This window comes from Rhinatrema bivittatum, chromosome 9 (assembly GCF_901001135.1).
Source record: "Rhinatrema bivittatum chromosome 9, aRhiBiv1.1, whole genome shotgun sequence".
Lineage (NCBI taxonomy): Eukaryota > Metazoa > Chordata > Amphibia > Gymnophiona > Rhinatrematidae > Rhinatrema > Rhinatrema bivittatum.
In genome coordinates this window covers 119,667,991-119,685,498 of record NC_042623.1, presented here as the reverse complement: position 1 = coordinate 119,685,498, position 17,508 = coordinate 119,667,991, and the positions used below count along the sequence as shown (strand labels likewise).

At 42.5% G+C, this 17,508-nt stretch overlaps 1 protein-coding gene across 7 annotated transcripts in view; it reads right to left on the bottom strand.

Moving 5' to 3' along the window:
* USP15 (ubiquitin specific peptidase 15) overlaps positions 1–17,508 on the bottom strand; it is a 401,393-nt gene that overhangs the window by 286,197 nt on the left and 97,688 nt on the right. For 6 of the 7 annotated variants that reach the window (XR_003858618.1, XR_003858619.1, XM_029615760.1 and 3 more), the window contains one exon: positions 1,545–1,606. Coding sequence is in view for 4 of the 7 variants with exons in the window: in XM_029615760.1 (XP_029471620.1) it covers positions 1,545–1,606 (62 nt within the window). In the remaining 3 variants the exon portion in view is untranslated. Of the gene's footprint in view, positions 1–1,544; positions 1,607–2,169; positions 2,375–17,508 lie in introns of those variants that run through there. The other variant, XR_003858620.1, reaches the window with a different exon arrangement.

Genomic DNA, 17,508 nt, shown 5'->3' with positions numbered 1-17,508 from the left:
TGAATATCTGTGTTGAAACATTCTGATCCAGTACCACAGACAGTGCTGCAATTATCCGCATCAAGTGCAACAATGGTGCTTTAGAGTGCACGCTTTGCACCGACAAGGCAGACGGCATTCTAGTACTACTCGGATTCGCGCAGAAGTGACTCAGCACAAAGGGGATCTTCCATACAATACACAAAAATATCATCTATGCCAACAAAGGTTGTTTTGGTGTCAAAGAAGGGCCCGCATCTGTGGAGCCCTGTTCTGGTGGCACCGAGCTCTTTTCCATCTCTGACTGAGATGGCCCCGAAGGTGGTCCCCTTGCACAAGAGCCTTCTTTCTGTGCCTCATCCGGTGCTGATAGCTTTAGCACCCTGCTCATCCCAACCTGCGACAGATCCTGTTTCAGATGCCATGGGGAGTGGGAGGAGGAAGTCTTGAGAGCCTTTCCATGCTTGCAGGGACAAGGGGAACTGTCCTTCCTTTACTCCATGCGCTGGGAACCTGAAGACACTTTATTCCACGAACAGAGGTGGCTCAGATTCTCAGCCTTATGCTGAAGCTTGGCACTCTTACACTTTGGCACCTTCTGAAGGGCCTCAATCTTCCAGGCAAGATATTACTGCGCTCTGGGGTACATGTGATCACAGATGTAACAATCTGAGGCATTGTAATATGGGCCCAAGTATCGATAACATATGAAGTGAGTATTCATGTTAGACATTCAGCATTCACAGATACAGGCCTTAAACCAGCTTGCCATGCGGACATTTTTCCTTTTTTTTAATTTTGGGTAGAGCTTAATTCTGTTGAGGGGGTTGCTGAGCCAATAGTGAAAACAGTTTTAAGCAATAAGGTGAGAAAATAGGAGGCGCTAGGCCTCAAGTAACTTTTATAACATTTTAGGAGAGAGAATGGGTACACATCTATGCAATAGCTCCGACAAAAAAGACCAAGGGGCTTATGAGGCAACACTTGCATGTGGGAACTAGTACACATGCTTATTAAAACTTTGAGCTTTGAGAGAGCAATCCTTGTCAACACCATAGGATAACATTACCCATGTCATAGCTAATTCAGCCCTGCTTGGTTGAGAACAAAATCAACGTTCTACAAAGAAGAGGGAGCATATCTTACTTACCAGCTAGTAAACAAATTTTCTCTAATTTTTTACATGGAAAGGATAAAATCCATGGAAAAGTGTTGTTTATATATATTAAATATGTATTTGAATTTCCCACAAATGTATAATGGTCAAATTGTGTATTCATCTGCTCAGCTGAAGAATCAGCATAAAAAAATACTACAAGTACTGATGATACATTTGTGTGTGTTCACTCAGCAACCTTTGAATATAAACAACTACGACTTACTACTGTATATTCTAATATAAACACGAAACCGAACCAGCTTATGCAGGAAAATGAAAATGTGTTTACTGTATTGTTTGTAAATGTTATTATTGCTGTGTGTTGCTTTGTATTTGACAAGTTATAAATTATTTTAAATTAAATTAAAGCTGCCAGCTTAAATGTAGAACTAGAACACAGACTTACTTGTTTGTTGGAAGACCTCTAGGCCAAGTACCATCTTCATTTTTCTGTTCTATCACCAATACCTGTAAGATTCATATCAGAAGAAACAAATTTATTTTCTTTTAGACTTAATTGCCTAACCGCAGCTCTTAACAAAACTGTGGCAAAACTTTCCAATATAACCAGGAAAGCAATATTTCAATTTTATTTCCTTTTCATTTACTATTGTGTATGCTCAATCTGCATTACCTTGAAAGCTTTAGTTTTATTATACCCAAATGAAAAAAGTCAGTAACAATAACCAAAGCTGACAATTTTTGCTAGACACATGAAACATTACCTGGTTCATGATTAGATAACATCAATACCTTTCCATGCAGGTGAACAATACTGAAGGACTGGTTTGGTAGTAGTAATATCTGAGGAATACTCAGTGCATCATTGTTTAATTTTCCCAGCAGGAGTTTGAGAGGTAATAAGAAGTTCATGCAACTAGAAACCTAAAATATCTATTCAAAGTGTTTTTGGGCTCTAGTTTTCCTCTTATATTACAAAAACAGAGAAGTCCATATAGAGAGAAGAATAAAAATTGAGTAATAGTGTCAAAATAGCGGACTTTACTGTTAGATAAAGCAAAGTTGCTTACCTGCAACAGGTGCTCTCTTAAGAAAGAAGTTCACCAGTCATATACATGGATCATGTGACTGTGCTTGATGCCGAACATATTCTTCCAGAGCTTTCTGGAAAAGACCCAAGGGTTTTTCAAGACCCAAGTGCAGTAGCTCCTGTGCTGCTGGGGCTCTGCGGCTCCCTTCAATTCTGAATATTTGCTTTGACTAAGGGAAGAACAACTCCAAAGGAGAAAAATGAGGGATTGTATAAGTTTTGAACTGCTATCTTGAGAGAACACTTTTTACAGGTAAGCAATTTTGCTTTCTCTGAATCCAGATAGGTTTACTAAATCACACTTACCACTTCCCAACTAATGGTGTCTTCCCTAGAAAAATGGGTGAGGATCAATAAAATAATCTGTCAACAAGCACAAAATATTTCTGTTTGGGAAAATATTCTTTTCATAGAACAGGGAAGACAACCCAAAATAATAAAGCAGGTCCTAGGAGGAATGGAGTAGGGCTTGACCCTTCAATGAGGCCATGAAGATCAGACTATCCAAACCTATTCTTTTGTTGGAAAGCTGTATCTATATAATAATATGCTTGAGCTCAGCTGGCTGGATACCATCTATTGCTGGGATGCGTATGCGCTCCACACTTCTAAATAGGCTTGGCCAGAACGTGCATGGCAGAGTGCAATGTGTGGCTGGTGGGCTGTGTATGCACATCCTACCAGTCCCCAACAGACTGGGCTGTAACATGCAGCTTCTAACCACCAATTTTTCGCTGAATAAAAGTTTCGAGGCCCCATTCTGATCTCTCCCCCTAACCAAACCCACTTAAACAAATGAGTCCCAGATCCCTGCCCCTCTCCGAGTGCTGAGTCCCAGTTCTGGTCCTTCATCCCCCTCACCCCCACTTAAACAAAGGACTTTTGGCCTCCAGGAAACTCCCAAACATCAAGTCCTGTTTCTCACCCTCCTACCAAGCCCGCTTAAGCAAAGGTCCCCCAGAATTCCCCCATCCCAACCCTTACCCCTTCACAGACCCAGGTCTTCCAGTGATAGGAGTGATCCCCAGACTCTTCTACTCTGCTGCACCATCATTGCACAATGGCTGCCAGTCACCCCAAGACTGGCACTATTATTTTGCACACCTAAGAGGTTTTTTTACACCCCACAACTTTTAAAAATTTTGACCATACACTTGACATTTTCTGGTATCTGTCTCTCATACAGAAGGCACATATTCTAACCATAATTTACTTTGAGGATTCAAAGAATTGCTTATGAATAATCCAGCTAATGCTTGCTGGAGAGAAAGAATAACCAACTGTATTCACACCAACCCCCTGATATTTCTTAACATACCGGGATGTAAAACTTCTGTGCAAAAAACAGTCCAACAGTCAAAAACAAAACACTTTTTTAAAACATTAGAGAGAGTATGGTAGTTTCACATTTTGACCCCTTAGTAATATACCAAATTAATGGTGCTACTACTGGTCTAGTTTTTCATAATCATTAACATACCACCTTCCTCCCTTATAAAAACCCAGAAAATCCCACTAGTGACAACTTGAATACTTTTTTACTTATATTTTTACATATATATATATATACACACATATACATAGACGGGAACTAAGCCAGTCACCTGGAAGGAAGTAGGAGATTACAGTTTCCCCTAATGAAGGAATCAAAGATTTCGAAACATGGCCGTGTCAGGAGGTCCTTCTTGCGAGATGAAAGATTATTCAAGCTAAGCACGGGAAGATTTTCTAACATGTTTAAGATGGAGTAATAGATTGAAAGTTAAAAGAATTGAAAAGAATTGATTTTTGCACAAGAAGAATGCATCACTATATATATATATATATATATATATATTCAAGTTGTCACTAGTGGGATTTTCTGGCTTTTTATAAGGGAGGAAGGTGGTATGTTAATGATTATGAAAAACTAGACCAGTAGTAGCACCATTAATTTGGTATATTACTAAGGGGTCAAAATGTGAAACTACCATACTCTCTCTCTATAATTATTTTTAAAAATGTTTTGTTTTTGACTATTAGATTGTTTTTTGCACAGAAGTTTTACATCCCAGTATGTTAAGAAATATCAGGAGGTTGGCGTGAATACAATTGGTTATGCTAGAGGTTACCCCCATAGTGGAGAATTATAGTATAATGGAGAGAAAGAATATACATTTGATAGAAGACAACAGAAAAAGTGTAATTGTTAAGTTGCTATAGTCCTGCTAAGAATAATTAGCTACTGATTTTAACCTTGCTTATGAAATCGAGCTAAATGTTTCCCAGCAATAAGTCATGGACTATTATGTACTCTTTTTCATGTACTATTGTTGTTTCAATAAAATAAGTTTAAAAAAATGATATGCTTTTTCATCAAACTCCCAGACCTATTAGGGTCAAAAGAAAGAAAAAGATGATAGATTTTCTATGGGTTTAAGTCCAATCCAGATAGTAGGTAATTGCTTTCTACCAATCCCCAGCTAGGGAAAAATGTTGGCAGAAAGATATGAGTAAAAGAGATGGAAATCAAACACTACTATAGGAAGAACTTGGAACATATGCAAACACTACCCTATTAAGATGATATCTGCTATAAGGGGGATAAGCCACTAAGGACTGGAACTACTAATTTTGTGGATCGAAAAGACCACAACCAAAAAAGTAACCTTCCAAGGCAATTGCTTCACCTCACAAGAGTTTAGAGGCTCAAAGGGGGCTTTCATCAGCTGGTGAGAACCACATGACACTGCAAGAGACTTAATAGGTTTCAGTTGACAATGGCTATAGCAAAATGGGATTTCTTTCTTCATGCTGGTGACAAGCACAAATTGCACAGAAGTGAACCCTTATAGAGATGCTTTTTAAAGGACACAATCTAAAAGAGGTAACAAGTCAATCAAGCTGATTTTGTATGGGGCTAGAGAAGGAATCTAGGGATTTACCCTCAAACCACATGGCAACCTCCTCCATTTAAAGCTATAAGACTTCCTGGGGTAATTCCTTTCCAGAATACAGAAAGATTGTAGACACCTTTTTAAAAAAGAGATAGTATTTAACACCCCCGCCATCAAAATATCCAGACTATAAGGCCAGAAACTGGATAATGGGATGGAGCAAAAGTCCTTGGCTGTGTGATAAGAAGTTGAGAAAGTTTGTAATTTGGTTTCCTGAGGTACAAATCCTTTTAAGAGTTTAAAATAAATCTTAAAACAAAAAGGAACTTAACGATCATAGTTCACCAAATAGTTCTGAGTTTTTTTTCAAGTTTTTGGCCACCTGAGGTATAGGAGGATATGCATATAGATTCCTGTTCTCAAGTGAAAGGAGTAACGTGTCTGCCTGCTGGTCTTCTCCGGAGTAGAAGACTGGTACCTTCCATTTCTGGGCTGTTGCAAGCAGGTCCACCTCGGCATGGCCTACACAAGGAAGATACGTTTTGCCACATCTTGATCTAGGGATCATTCATAGGGGTTGACTGAATTTGTCTTAAAAAATATTGCCTTACTTCCAGGTATGTAGCTGGGGATAGTCCATGAAAGATGGCCCACCTTAACCAATTACAGGAAGTTACAGCTTGTTCCTCTCCTCTTATTCAGGTACAACATGATCAATTGATTGTCTGAACTAGGACAATTTTATTGGCTGATTTCTACTACTATTTTTTTATCATTTTTAAAGCACAATATGACATACACACTGCTCTACAGAGAGTGTCTTCTCCATGGAAATTACAATCTATTCAAGACAAACAAAAATGAGTCTATGGGAAATGCATTTGTTGCTCAGAAGTGGTTAGGATTTAAAAGCAACCTCAAAAAAGCTTTTAATTGAACTTGAAAATGGCCAGAGAGGGAGCATGACACACATTCAAAATCTAGATCATGCATACAGTGCAGCAAGGTGGAAAGTGTGGAATCAGGAGTTTGCAGTGGAGGAGACTGGCATAGATAAGAGTGATATGTCCGATGAACAGAGTTCACAAAATAGGATTAGGGAGAGAGAAGAAAAGATAGGTAATGTGTAGCTGCAAACTGATTACATTTGTAGGCAAGTAAGAGAAGCTTGAACTGTGTCAAGGCAAAAAGGGTTGATGGGCCTAGACCCAGGGTCTGCCTGATCTGAGACTAGTTTCATGGCATACAGAGACAGAGAATTGCTCTGAGGAATCTAGGATCAGAATACTGATAGCCTGGTGTGTGGCCCTGACCCTGAGGACCTGGCTTAGGCCTTAGCAGTTCAAAAGGGATTGCTGGAAACACCACAGTATTCTTGCAACATGAGGATGAAAAGATGAGACAAGTTGAGCTATTGGACCTGCAGAGCCCCATGAGTGCTCATTTATTTAAAAATGTGTATGCCATATTACCCTATATTTTAAGTGGCTTATATCAAACATTCATATAATTTTCACATTAAAAACCACACATATTAAGACAACAAAGATGATCCATCTTCTAAATTATGAGTTTACAGGAAAGATGTCAATAGCCTGTCAGACTGAAAACCAGTACACATGCAACTAAACTTGATTACAAGCTTTGCTGAACAAGTGATTTTTTAGCAGTTTTTAAAAATGTTTTAAAATGAGAAATTTACTACTTATTTGATAATTTCCTTTTCTTTAGAACAAACAGCTGAATTCAGAACCAGTGGGTTATGCACCTCTACCAGCAGGTGGAGATGGAGCAAAGCTGACATCACAGTATATAAATACCCCCTGCAGTGACATCAGCCTGCCAGTATTCTCTTCAAAAGCCAACTGTGGACAGACTAGCAAAAACTTAATTAATAACAGATAACCATTTAAGTACTTGGCCAACAGAAATCACTGAGCTCAGACAAAGAATGTACCAACACTAGTATAGGGCTTGGATTAACACTTACCAGTAACCCCTGGAACACGTAGCCACGCAGGAGAACCAGCGCACAATCATTCGGCAACCAAGGGCAGGAAGCTTAATTCATCTATCTGGTCTAAAGAAAAGGAAATCATCAGATAAGCAGTAATTTCTCATTTCTTAGTGTCCAGACAAATAAATTCAGAACCAGTGGGATGTACCCAAGCTACCCACGAATAGGGTGGGAGGATGCCCATGGTCCAGTCAAAACCACACGTGCAAAGGCTGCATCCTCCCGGGCCTGCACATCTAGACGATAATACCTGGAAAAGGTTTGTAAGGAGAACCATGTTACAGCTCGGCAAATGTAGATAGGAGACAACAATATAACTTCCGCCCATGACACTGCCTGAGCCCTAAAGGAATGAGCCCTAACCTGACTAGGTAATGGCTTTTCAACATCCACATATGTGGCTGTGACTAGCTCCTTAATCCAGCGACCTATTGTAGCCCATGAAGACAGCTCACCCTGTTTACCTCCACTGTGGAGAACAAACAGGTGATCTGTCTTCCGGAAAGCTTTAGAAACCTCCAGATACCTCATGATATGTCCCTTGACATCCAAGGATTGCAACAGGTGATATTCCTCCACATCTCTATCCCTATCCAGAGATGACAGGGAAATGGACTGATTCAAGTGAAAATCAGAGACCACGTTTGACAAAAAGGACGAAACAGTACAATGCTCCCGGCAAGACGAGGCCTGAAGCTTGGATAGTCTATGCACAAAACACAGTTTTCAATGTCAGCAACCACAAGGAAAGATTACGCATTGGTCGAAACTTAGGGCCCGCTAAGAAATCCAAAAGTAGATTAAGACTCTACAAGAGCACTGGTAACCACAAGGGAGGATGAAGATGTTTCACTCCTTTCAAGAAATGGGCCACATGTGGATGAGCCGACCCCTGAAACAAGCAAGAGCCACTACTTGTACCTTCAAGGAATTAAGGGCCAAACTTTTATTTAATCTACCCTGCAAAAATTCCAAAATGAGCATGCACCCCTCGATCTTTACACCAAGCCTCAAAACACTCGCCAAACCCGCACATAGGCTAAAGGAAGTGGAGAGCTTTCTTGCTCGCAGCAAGGTGGCAATTACTGCAGAAGAATATACACACTTCAGCAAGCAAGCCCTCTCAAAGGCCATACTGTAAGACAAAATTGAATTGGATCATCATAAAGAACAGGCCCCTGCTGCAACAGATCCCTGTGTGCTGGAAACCGGAGGTGGGATTCTACCAGGAGCCTCTGCAGATCTGCATACTATGATTTCCTGGGCCAATCTGGTGCTAATAAAAGCACCATCCGTCTGTGACTCTCGACCCTCCGTACCATTCTGCCCAACATGAGCCACAGGAAGAAGGCATACAGCAACTTGTCCTCTGGCCATTCCTGCACGAGAGCATCGATGCCCAATGACTTCGGATCTCTCCTGCAACTGAAGAATCGAGGAACCTTCGCACTGTGAGAAGTCATGGTCAGGTCCAGAAACAGAAGGCCCCAGCGATCCATTAATAGCTGAAATGCCTCATCTGGCAATACCCATTCTCTTGGATCCAGACTGCTGAGAAAGTCTGCTCTTTGAAATCTCCTGAAGATGCACTTCCGGCCATTCCATAAATTGATCTATTTCCTGTGACACTTGCTGACTCTTGGTTCCTCCCCTGCCGATATAAGCCACTGTCGTTGATATTATCCGGACAGCTCCATCCTACAACCTGTCTCTGAACTGTAAGCATGCCAACCGGACCACCCAGCTGACTGATGTTCCAGAGAGACTCTTCTGCACTCCAGCACCCTTGCACTGTCAGATCTGCTTGTAACCACCACTCCAATGGCAGGTGGAGTCTAATCGAATAGACCCGAGACTGTGGGCTCAAACGAGACAGCAGGGAGCGCTGAAGAGGACACATATGTGCCCTTCCCATGGCATCACTCTCAGGGTCGCCGCCATCAAACCAAGCATCTGTAGGGCGTATTGTGTTCATCAGACTCACCTGCGCCAACAATTTTTGAATATGACCATCCGGCAGAAAATCCCTGCCCAATTTCGTGTCGAACCAAACACAGAGATGCTCAAGCGACTGGGATGGCTAAAGACTACTCTTGGCCAGATTCACCATCTAACCGAGTTCCTGCAACAAGGAGATCACCTTGCGCATCACCAGGAGGCTCTCTTCCAGAGACCTGGCCCGAATCAGCCAGTCATCCAAGTATGGGTGTACCATGATTCCATCCTCTCTCATCTCTGCTGCCACCACCATCATAACCATGGAAAAAGTTCTGGACGTGGAAGCTAGGCCAAAAGGCAATGCTTTAAAACTGATAATGACCCAAAACTGCAAATCGCAGAAAACGTTGGTGCTCTAGCTGGATGGGAATATGCAGGTACACCTCAGACAGATCCAAGGAGGTCAGAAATTCCCCCAACTGCATGGCCATTATCACTGAGTGCAATGTGTCCATGTGAAAATGAGTCACCCGCAAATGACCGTTGACCCTTTTGAGATCCAGAATGGGACAAAGAGAGTCCTCCTTCTTGGGCACAACAAAATAATTGGAACATCGGCCCGTATTTTCTTGAGATGTGGGCACTAGAACCACAGCCCTTAGACTGAGGAGCCTTGACAATGTACACTCCACTGGTTGCCTCTTCTGCAGGTAGTGGCAAGGAGACACCATGAACATTTCCCAAGGAACACAAACTCCAGCACATATCCATCTCGTATCGCCTCCAAGACCCAGTGGTCCAATGTGATTTTGACACATCTCTGATAAAGGAGAATGAGGCGCCCCCCCCCCCCATCTTCTGTTCCTGGGGGTGGGTCAGCACCACCTTTATTGGGAAGCTCAGGAGGTTCCGGTACTCGAGCCCCATCTGGGCTGTCTGGGACGAAAGGACTGAGACCTACCGAAAGGTCGAGTCTTCTGAAATGTCGCTCCTTTGTAGGGTAGAAAACGTTTGGATCCTCTAGCACAACCCCTCATGCCAAAGGAGCACAGCATCTGCTTCTTATCCTCTAGCAACTGAAGAACCAGGGACTTGCCCCACTTATTGGCCATTTTCTCCAACTCGCTCCCAATCAAGAGAGAGCCTTTAAATGGCAATTTTGTAAGGTTAGCCTTGGAGGACGCATCAGCCAACCAATTTCTCAGCCATAACTGGCACCTGGCCGCTATTACCGAAGCCACTCCTCTGGCTGAGGTGCAGACTAAATCACAGCCCACATCTGCCAAAAAGGCGGCTGCTGACTCCATAACTGCCCTGGAATTCACTCCAGATTCATCGACCTCCTGAGAGAAAAGTAAACAGGAGTGAGCCACCAGGGAACAACAAGAAGCTATCTGCAAGGTCACTGCCACTGCTTCAAATGCTTAAGGATGGCCTCAATCCTTCTATTGTGGGCATCCTTCAAGGCCGCTCCTCCCTCCACAAGGATAGTCATCCGCTTGGAGATGGCACAAACAAGTACGTCCAGTTTCAGAAAACACAACTGCTCTCTTGCCACTGGATCCAGGGGGTATATGCCTTCCAATACTCGACCTCCTTCAAAATTAGCCTAGGGGCTAATCAATTCTTAAGGAGGACCAGACGGCTCATCTGCATACTGCTCCCAGCATCCCCCGGGAGAGGAGTCCAGAGGTTACTGCAAGCGATCCAGGGATTGACTTCCACAGCCCCAGGTTCCAGAGGCCCTGCACCTTTTGCAGTAGAGGAGGACCGGAAACGCGCGGAGTTATCAAACCCTTCCATTAACTGAGTGAAGATTAATTTAACGGTGGTTAAAGAGGATTGGTTAGTATAGCTTACAGAAATTTTTGGGCTTATAAAAGCTTGGTGAAAGGTGAAATTAAGGGATATATTCTTTAGAGTTTGTGTGTGTCTGAGGTAATAAGCAAGCCAGAGATAGTTAATTCTAGTGTCTGTCTTTCCCACCCACTCAACCCTTGATTTTTAGTCACGAGACACTTTCTCATTAAAAATCAATCAGGGTCTTATCTAAATCGTACTATTGTACCAGCCCTTATTGAAAGTTTAATCATCCCCTTGTAGGACACTAGCTGATTATTTAGTTTATTCACCTGTATATTTAAAGTACTCTCATTCCAACTCCCTTAGTTATCCTAAACTTAACTAGGAACTCAATAAAACTAAGATAAAGGCAGCAGTCCAGCAGCAAGAGGGGAGCTTTCCAGTCTTTTGCATTGAGTGTCACATGTATGATTTTTTTACCCACCGGTGAGAGATTGTATGTGTGCAGTCGGTACAAAGAGCTCCTGGCTCTCAGGGAACGAGTCCAATCTCTTGAGGCTAGAGAAGCAGACTTGGAGGAGCTGAGGCAGACAGAGAAGTACATGGATGAGACCTTCAGGGACATAGTAGCCAAGCCCCATATCCAGTCTGGCAGCCCCAGTGCTGCCTTGGATCAGAAAAGTCTCCCAGTAGGAGAACATCACCCTGGTGTAGCAGGAAGTGATCCTGTAGTAAGGACCTGCTCTCCAGATGATGTAATGTCCTCTCGCACTGAGGACGTCTCCCAGGGTTACTGCCCAGGAGGGAAGGGTTAGGCCAGCCATCATAGTTGGTGATTCGATTATTAGAAATGTAGATAGCAGGGTGGCTGGTGGACGTGAGGACCACCTGGTAACTTGCCTGCCTGGTGCGAAGGTGGCAGACCTCACGCGTCACCTAGATAGGATTATAGACAGTGCTGGGGAGGAGCCGGCTGTCGTAGTACATGTGGGCAACAACAACATAGGAAAATGTGGCAGAGAGGTTCTGGAAGCCAAATTTAGGATTTTAGGTAGGAAGCTGAAATCCAGAACCTCCAGGGTGGCATTCTCTGAAATGCTTCCTGTTCCACATGCAGGTCCCCAGAGGCAGGCAGAGCTCCAGAGTTTCAATGCGTGGATGAGACGATGGTGCAGGGAAGAGGGATTCAGCTTTGTAAGGAACTGGGGAAACCTTTGGGGAAAGGGGAGACTTTTCCGAAAGGATGGGCTCCACCTTTACCAGAGTGGAACCAAGCTGCTGGCACTAACTTTTAAAAAGGAGATAGAGCAGCTTTTAAACTAGAACAAGGGGGAAAGCAGACAGTCACTCAGCAGTGCATGGTTCGGAGAAATGTATCCTTGAAGAATACTAATGAAACAGGAGAGTTAAGGCATCCCAACAGAGAGGTTCCATTAAAAGCAAACATAGTCCGTGTGCCTATATGTAAAAAATCACCAAAGCTAATGATTTCCGAATTATCCCTAACAACTGAAAAGCAGGTTGTTAATACAAACAAAAAACACACTTTGAAATGTCTGTATGCCAATGCCAGAAGTCTAAGAAGTAAGATGGGAGATTAGAGGGTATAGCAGCAAATTATGAGATTAACATAATTGGCATCACAGAGACTTGGTGGAAAGAGGATAACCAATGGGACAGTGCTTTATCAGGGTACAAATTATATCGCAATGACAGGGAGGATCAGCTTGGTGGGGGTGTGGCGCTTTATGTCCGGGAGGGTATAGAGTCCAACAGGATAAAGACCATACAAGAGACTAAATGCTCAGTAGAATCTATAAGCGTAGAAATGCCATGTGTGTTGGGTAAAAGTATAGTGATAGGAGTATACTACCGTCCACCTGGACAAAATGGTCAGACAGATGATGAAATGCTAAGAGAAATCAGGGAAGCTAACCAATTTGGCAGTGCAATAATAATGGGAGATTTCAATTACCCCAATACCGACTGGGTAAATGTAAGATCAGGAGTTGCTAGAGACAAAGTTCCTGGATGTAATAAATGACTGCTTCATGGAGCAATTGGTTCAGGAACCAACAAGAGAGGGAGTTATTTTAGATTTAATTCTTAGTGGAACGCAGGATTTGGTGAGAGAGGTAACGGTGGTGGGGCCACTTGGCAACAGTGATCATAGCATGATCAAATTTAAACTAATAACTAACTGGAAGGGGGACAATAAGTAAATCTGCAGCTCTAACACTAAACTTTCAAAAGGGAAACTCTGATAAAATGAGGAAAAAACTGAAAGGTGCAGCTGCAAAGGTTAAAAGTGTTCAACAGTCATGGACATTGTTTAAAAATACAATCCTAGAGGCACAGTCCATATGTATTCCACACATTAAGAAAGGTGGAAGGAAACATAGAAATGACGGCAGAAGAAGACCAAATGGCCCATCCAATCTGCCCAGCAAGCTTTCGCACTTTTTTTTTCTCTCACATACTTATCTGTTTCTCTTGGCTCTTAGTAACCTTTTTTTATTCTATTTCCCTTCCACCCCCACCATTAATGTAGAGAGCAGTGTTGGAACTGCATCTAAGTGAAATAGCTTAATTTAGTTAGGGGTATTAACCACCGCAATAAGCAAGCTACACCCATTCTTATCTGTTTATTCAGACTGTGTAATTCAGTCCTTGTTGATTGTTGCCTGAATATAGATCAACCTTTCTTCATTCTCCCCTGTCGTTGAAGCAGAGCGCCATGCTGGCTATGTATTGAAAGTGAAATATCAGACTTGCTGCCCTGCCGTTGAAGCAGAGGGCTATGCTGGATATGCGTGAATTATCAAAATTTCCTCCCCTGCCGTTGAAGCAGAGAGTTATGCTGGATTTGCATTGAAAGTGAAGTATCAGGTATTCTTTGGTTTGGGGTAGTAACCGCCGTAACAAGCCAGCTACTCCCCTGCTTTTATGTGGTTGCAAATTCTTTTTTTTTCCACATTTCCTCTTGCCGTTGGAGCATAGATCAATGTTGGAGTCGCATTACTGAATAAGGATATTCATCTCCAGGTAGTAGCCATCATTCCCTCAAGCCACCCCCATGCCTCTTCTCTTCATTCACATCCTCTAGGACTTTATGGATCCACAGTATTTATCCCATGCCCCTTTGAAATCCTTCACAGTTTTGGTCTTCACCACTTCCTCCGGAAGGGTGTTCCAGGCATCTACCACCCTCTCCGTGAAGAAATACTTCCCAACATTGGTTCTGAGTCTTCCCCCTGGAGTTTTAAATCATGACCCCTAGTTCTTCTGATTTTTTTGCAATGGAAAAGGTTTGACGTTGTCTTTGGATCATTAAAACCTTTCAAGTATCTGAAAGTTTGTATCATATCACCCCTACTCCTCCTTTCCTCCAGGGTGTACATATTTAGATTCTTCAATCTCTCCTCATAAGTCATTCGATGAAGACCCTCCACCTTTTTGGTCGCCCTTCTCTGGACCGCCTCCATCCTGTCTCTGTCCCTTCGGAGATACGGTCTCCAGAACTGAACACAGTACTCCAGGTGAGGCCTCACCAAGGACCTGTACAATGGGATAATCACTTCCCTTTTCTTACTCGATATTCCTCTCTCTATGCAGCCCGGCATTCTTCTGGCTTTAGCTATCGCCTTATCACATTGTTTTGCCGACTTCAGATCATTAGACACTATCACCCCAAGGTCTCTCTCCTGCCCCGTGCACATCAGCCCTTCTCCCCCCATCGAATACAGCTCTTCCGGATTTCCACATCCCATATGCATGACTCTGCACTTCTTGGCATTGAATCTCAGCTGCCATATCTTCGACCACTCTTCCAGTTTCCTTAAATCCCGTCTCATTCTCTCCACTCCTTCTGGCGTGTCCACTCTGTTGCAGATCTTTGTCTCATTCGCAAAAAGACAAACCTTACCTTCTATCCCGTCCGCAATGTCGCTCACAAAGATACTGAACAGGACAGGTCCCAACACCAACCCTTGCGGCACTCCACTCAACACCGCTCTCTCTTCAGAGTAAGTTCCATTTACCATCACACACTGTCTTCTGTCCGTCAACCAGTTTGCAATCCAGGTCACCACCTTGGCACTCACTCCTAAGCTTCTTATTTTATTCACCAGTCTCCTGTGTGGAACCGTATCAAAAGCTTTGCTGAAGTCCAAGAAGATGACATAGAGCGCTCTTCCTTGAGCCAATTCCTTGGTTACCCAGTCAAAAAATTCTATCAGATTTGTCTGACAGGATCTTCCCCTGGTGAATCCATGCTGCCTCTGGTCCAGCAATTCTTCCGACTATAGATAGCTAACTATTCCTTCTTTTAACAGCGACTCCATTACTTTTCCCACCACTGAGGTGAGGCTAACCGATCTGTAATTACCAGCCTCTTCTCTGTTTCCGCTCTTGTGAGGCGGGATCACCACCGCTCTTCTCCAGTCACTCGGCACCACTCCCGTTTTTAGGGATTTTTTGAACAGATCACAAAGCGGACCCACCAGCACATCTCTGAGCTCCCTCAGTACCCTGGGATGAACCTCATCAGGCCCCCATGGCTTTGTCCACTTTCAGTTTCCTCAGCTCTTCCCATACATTCTCTACAGTAAATGGAGTTACAACTACTCCATTCCCCTCTAGTTTGTTAACTAGCAATGGTCCTTCTCCAGGGTCTTCTTTAGTGAACACAGAACTGAAGTATTTGTTTAATATTTCTGCCATTTCTTCGTCTCTATCCACACATTGATCCTTTTCACCTTTCAGTTTCACTATACCACTTTGAACTTTTCTCTTTTCACTGATGTACCTGAAAAATGTTTTGTCACCTCTCTTAATCTCTTTGGCAATCCTTTCTTCTGCTTGACTTTTTGCCGTCTTGATTACTTTCTTTGTCTCCCTCAGTGCTACCAGATATTCTTCTTTGTGCTCCTCCTTTTGGGATCCTTTATATTTCTTGAATGCTGTTCTTTTAGCCTTTATTTTGTCAGCCACCTCCTTGGAGAACCAGATAGGTTTCATTTTTCTCTTGCTTTTCTTTACTTTTCTAACATATAGATTAGTTGCCTTGGTAATTGCTCCTTTTAGTTTGGTCCACTGTTCCACATCTCCCTCGTTCTCCCTCCAGGTACTTCCCTATTTCATCAAAGTCCGTGTTTTTGAACTGCAAAACTCGGGTTCTTGTGTTTCTTTTCCATATCCTTTTTGTGATATTAAACCATACCTTGGTCACGGCTGTTCTCAGGACTCTGTATCTGCAATGGATTTTAATAAGACCCTCCCTCCTGATTGGCTTAGTAAGTTTAACTAAGTTAAACCTTTACTTAGCTAGACACAAGAATATTTAGTGCTCCCTGGCTCCACCCTGTGCACTGGCCACAATGGTTCTCCTGCTTCTCTAAGTTTACCTCCCCCAAGTTCTGAGACACACCCAATCCAGTTGGATCAGGTCACTTCTAGAAGTTTGTCTGTCCTGTTTTGTAAATTTTTTAAAAACAGTCTTTATGCCCCAATATTAAGATTTAAACAGATTATTTGTGCCAGCTAACTCCAAATGAGAAATAGATTTTATCAGATTAAAAGCTGGAGTGTTTTTTTTTTTTTTTTTAAATCTTAACTTTATAGCAGAGTAACCAAACAGCAAATTAATTTACTAGAATAATATCTTGCCGTCATGGTTAAAAGGTGAGGTGAACGAGGCTATTTTAGCCAAAAAAACATCCTTCAAAAATTGGAAGAAGGAGCCATCGGAAGAAAATAGGATAAAACATAAGCATTGTCAAGTTAAGTATAACATATTGATAAGACAGGCAAAGAGAGAATTTGAAATGAAGCTGGCCATAGAGGCAAAAACTCATAATAAAAACGTTTTTAAATATATCCGAAGCAAGAAACCTGTGAGGGCGTCAGTTGGATCATTAGATGACCGAGGGGTTAAAGGGGCTCTTAGGGAAGATAAGACCAATGCAGAAAGACTAAATTAATTCTTTGCTTCCGTGTTTACTAACGAGGATGTTGGGGAGATACCAGTTCCGGAGATGGTTTTCAGGGGTGATGAGTCAGATGAACTGAACGAAATCACTGTGAACCTGGAAGATGTAGTAGGCCAGATTGACAAACTAAAGAGTGGCAAATCACCTGAACCGGATGGTATGCATCCTAGGGTACTGAAGGAACTAAAAAATGAAATTTCTGATCTATTAGTTAAAATTTGTAAACCATCATTAAAATCATCCATTGTACCTGAAGACTTGAGGGTGGCCAATGTAACCCCAATATTCAAAAAAGGCTCCGGGGCAATCCGGGTAACTATAGACCAGTGAGCCTGACTTCAGTGCCGGGAAAAATAGTGGAAACTATTCTCAAGATCAAAATCGTAGAGCATATAGAAAGACATAGTTTAATGGAACACAGTCAACATGGATTTAACCAAGGGAAGTCTTGCCTAACAAAATCTGCCTTATTTTTTTTGAAGGGGTTAAAGGTGGATAAAGGTGAACCGGTAGATGTAGTGTATTTGGATTTTCAGAAGGCGTTTGACAAAGTCCCTCATGAGAGGCTTCTAAGAAAACTAAAAAGTCATGGGATAGGAGGCGATGTCCTTTCGTGGATTACAAACTGGCTAAAAGACAGGAAAAAGAGTAGGATTAAATGGTCAATTTTCTCAGTGGAAAAGGGTAAACAGTGG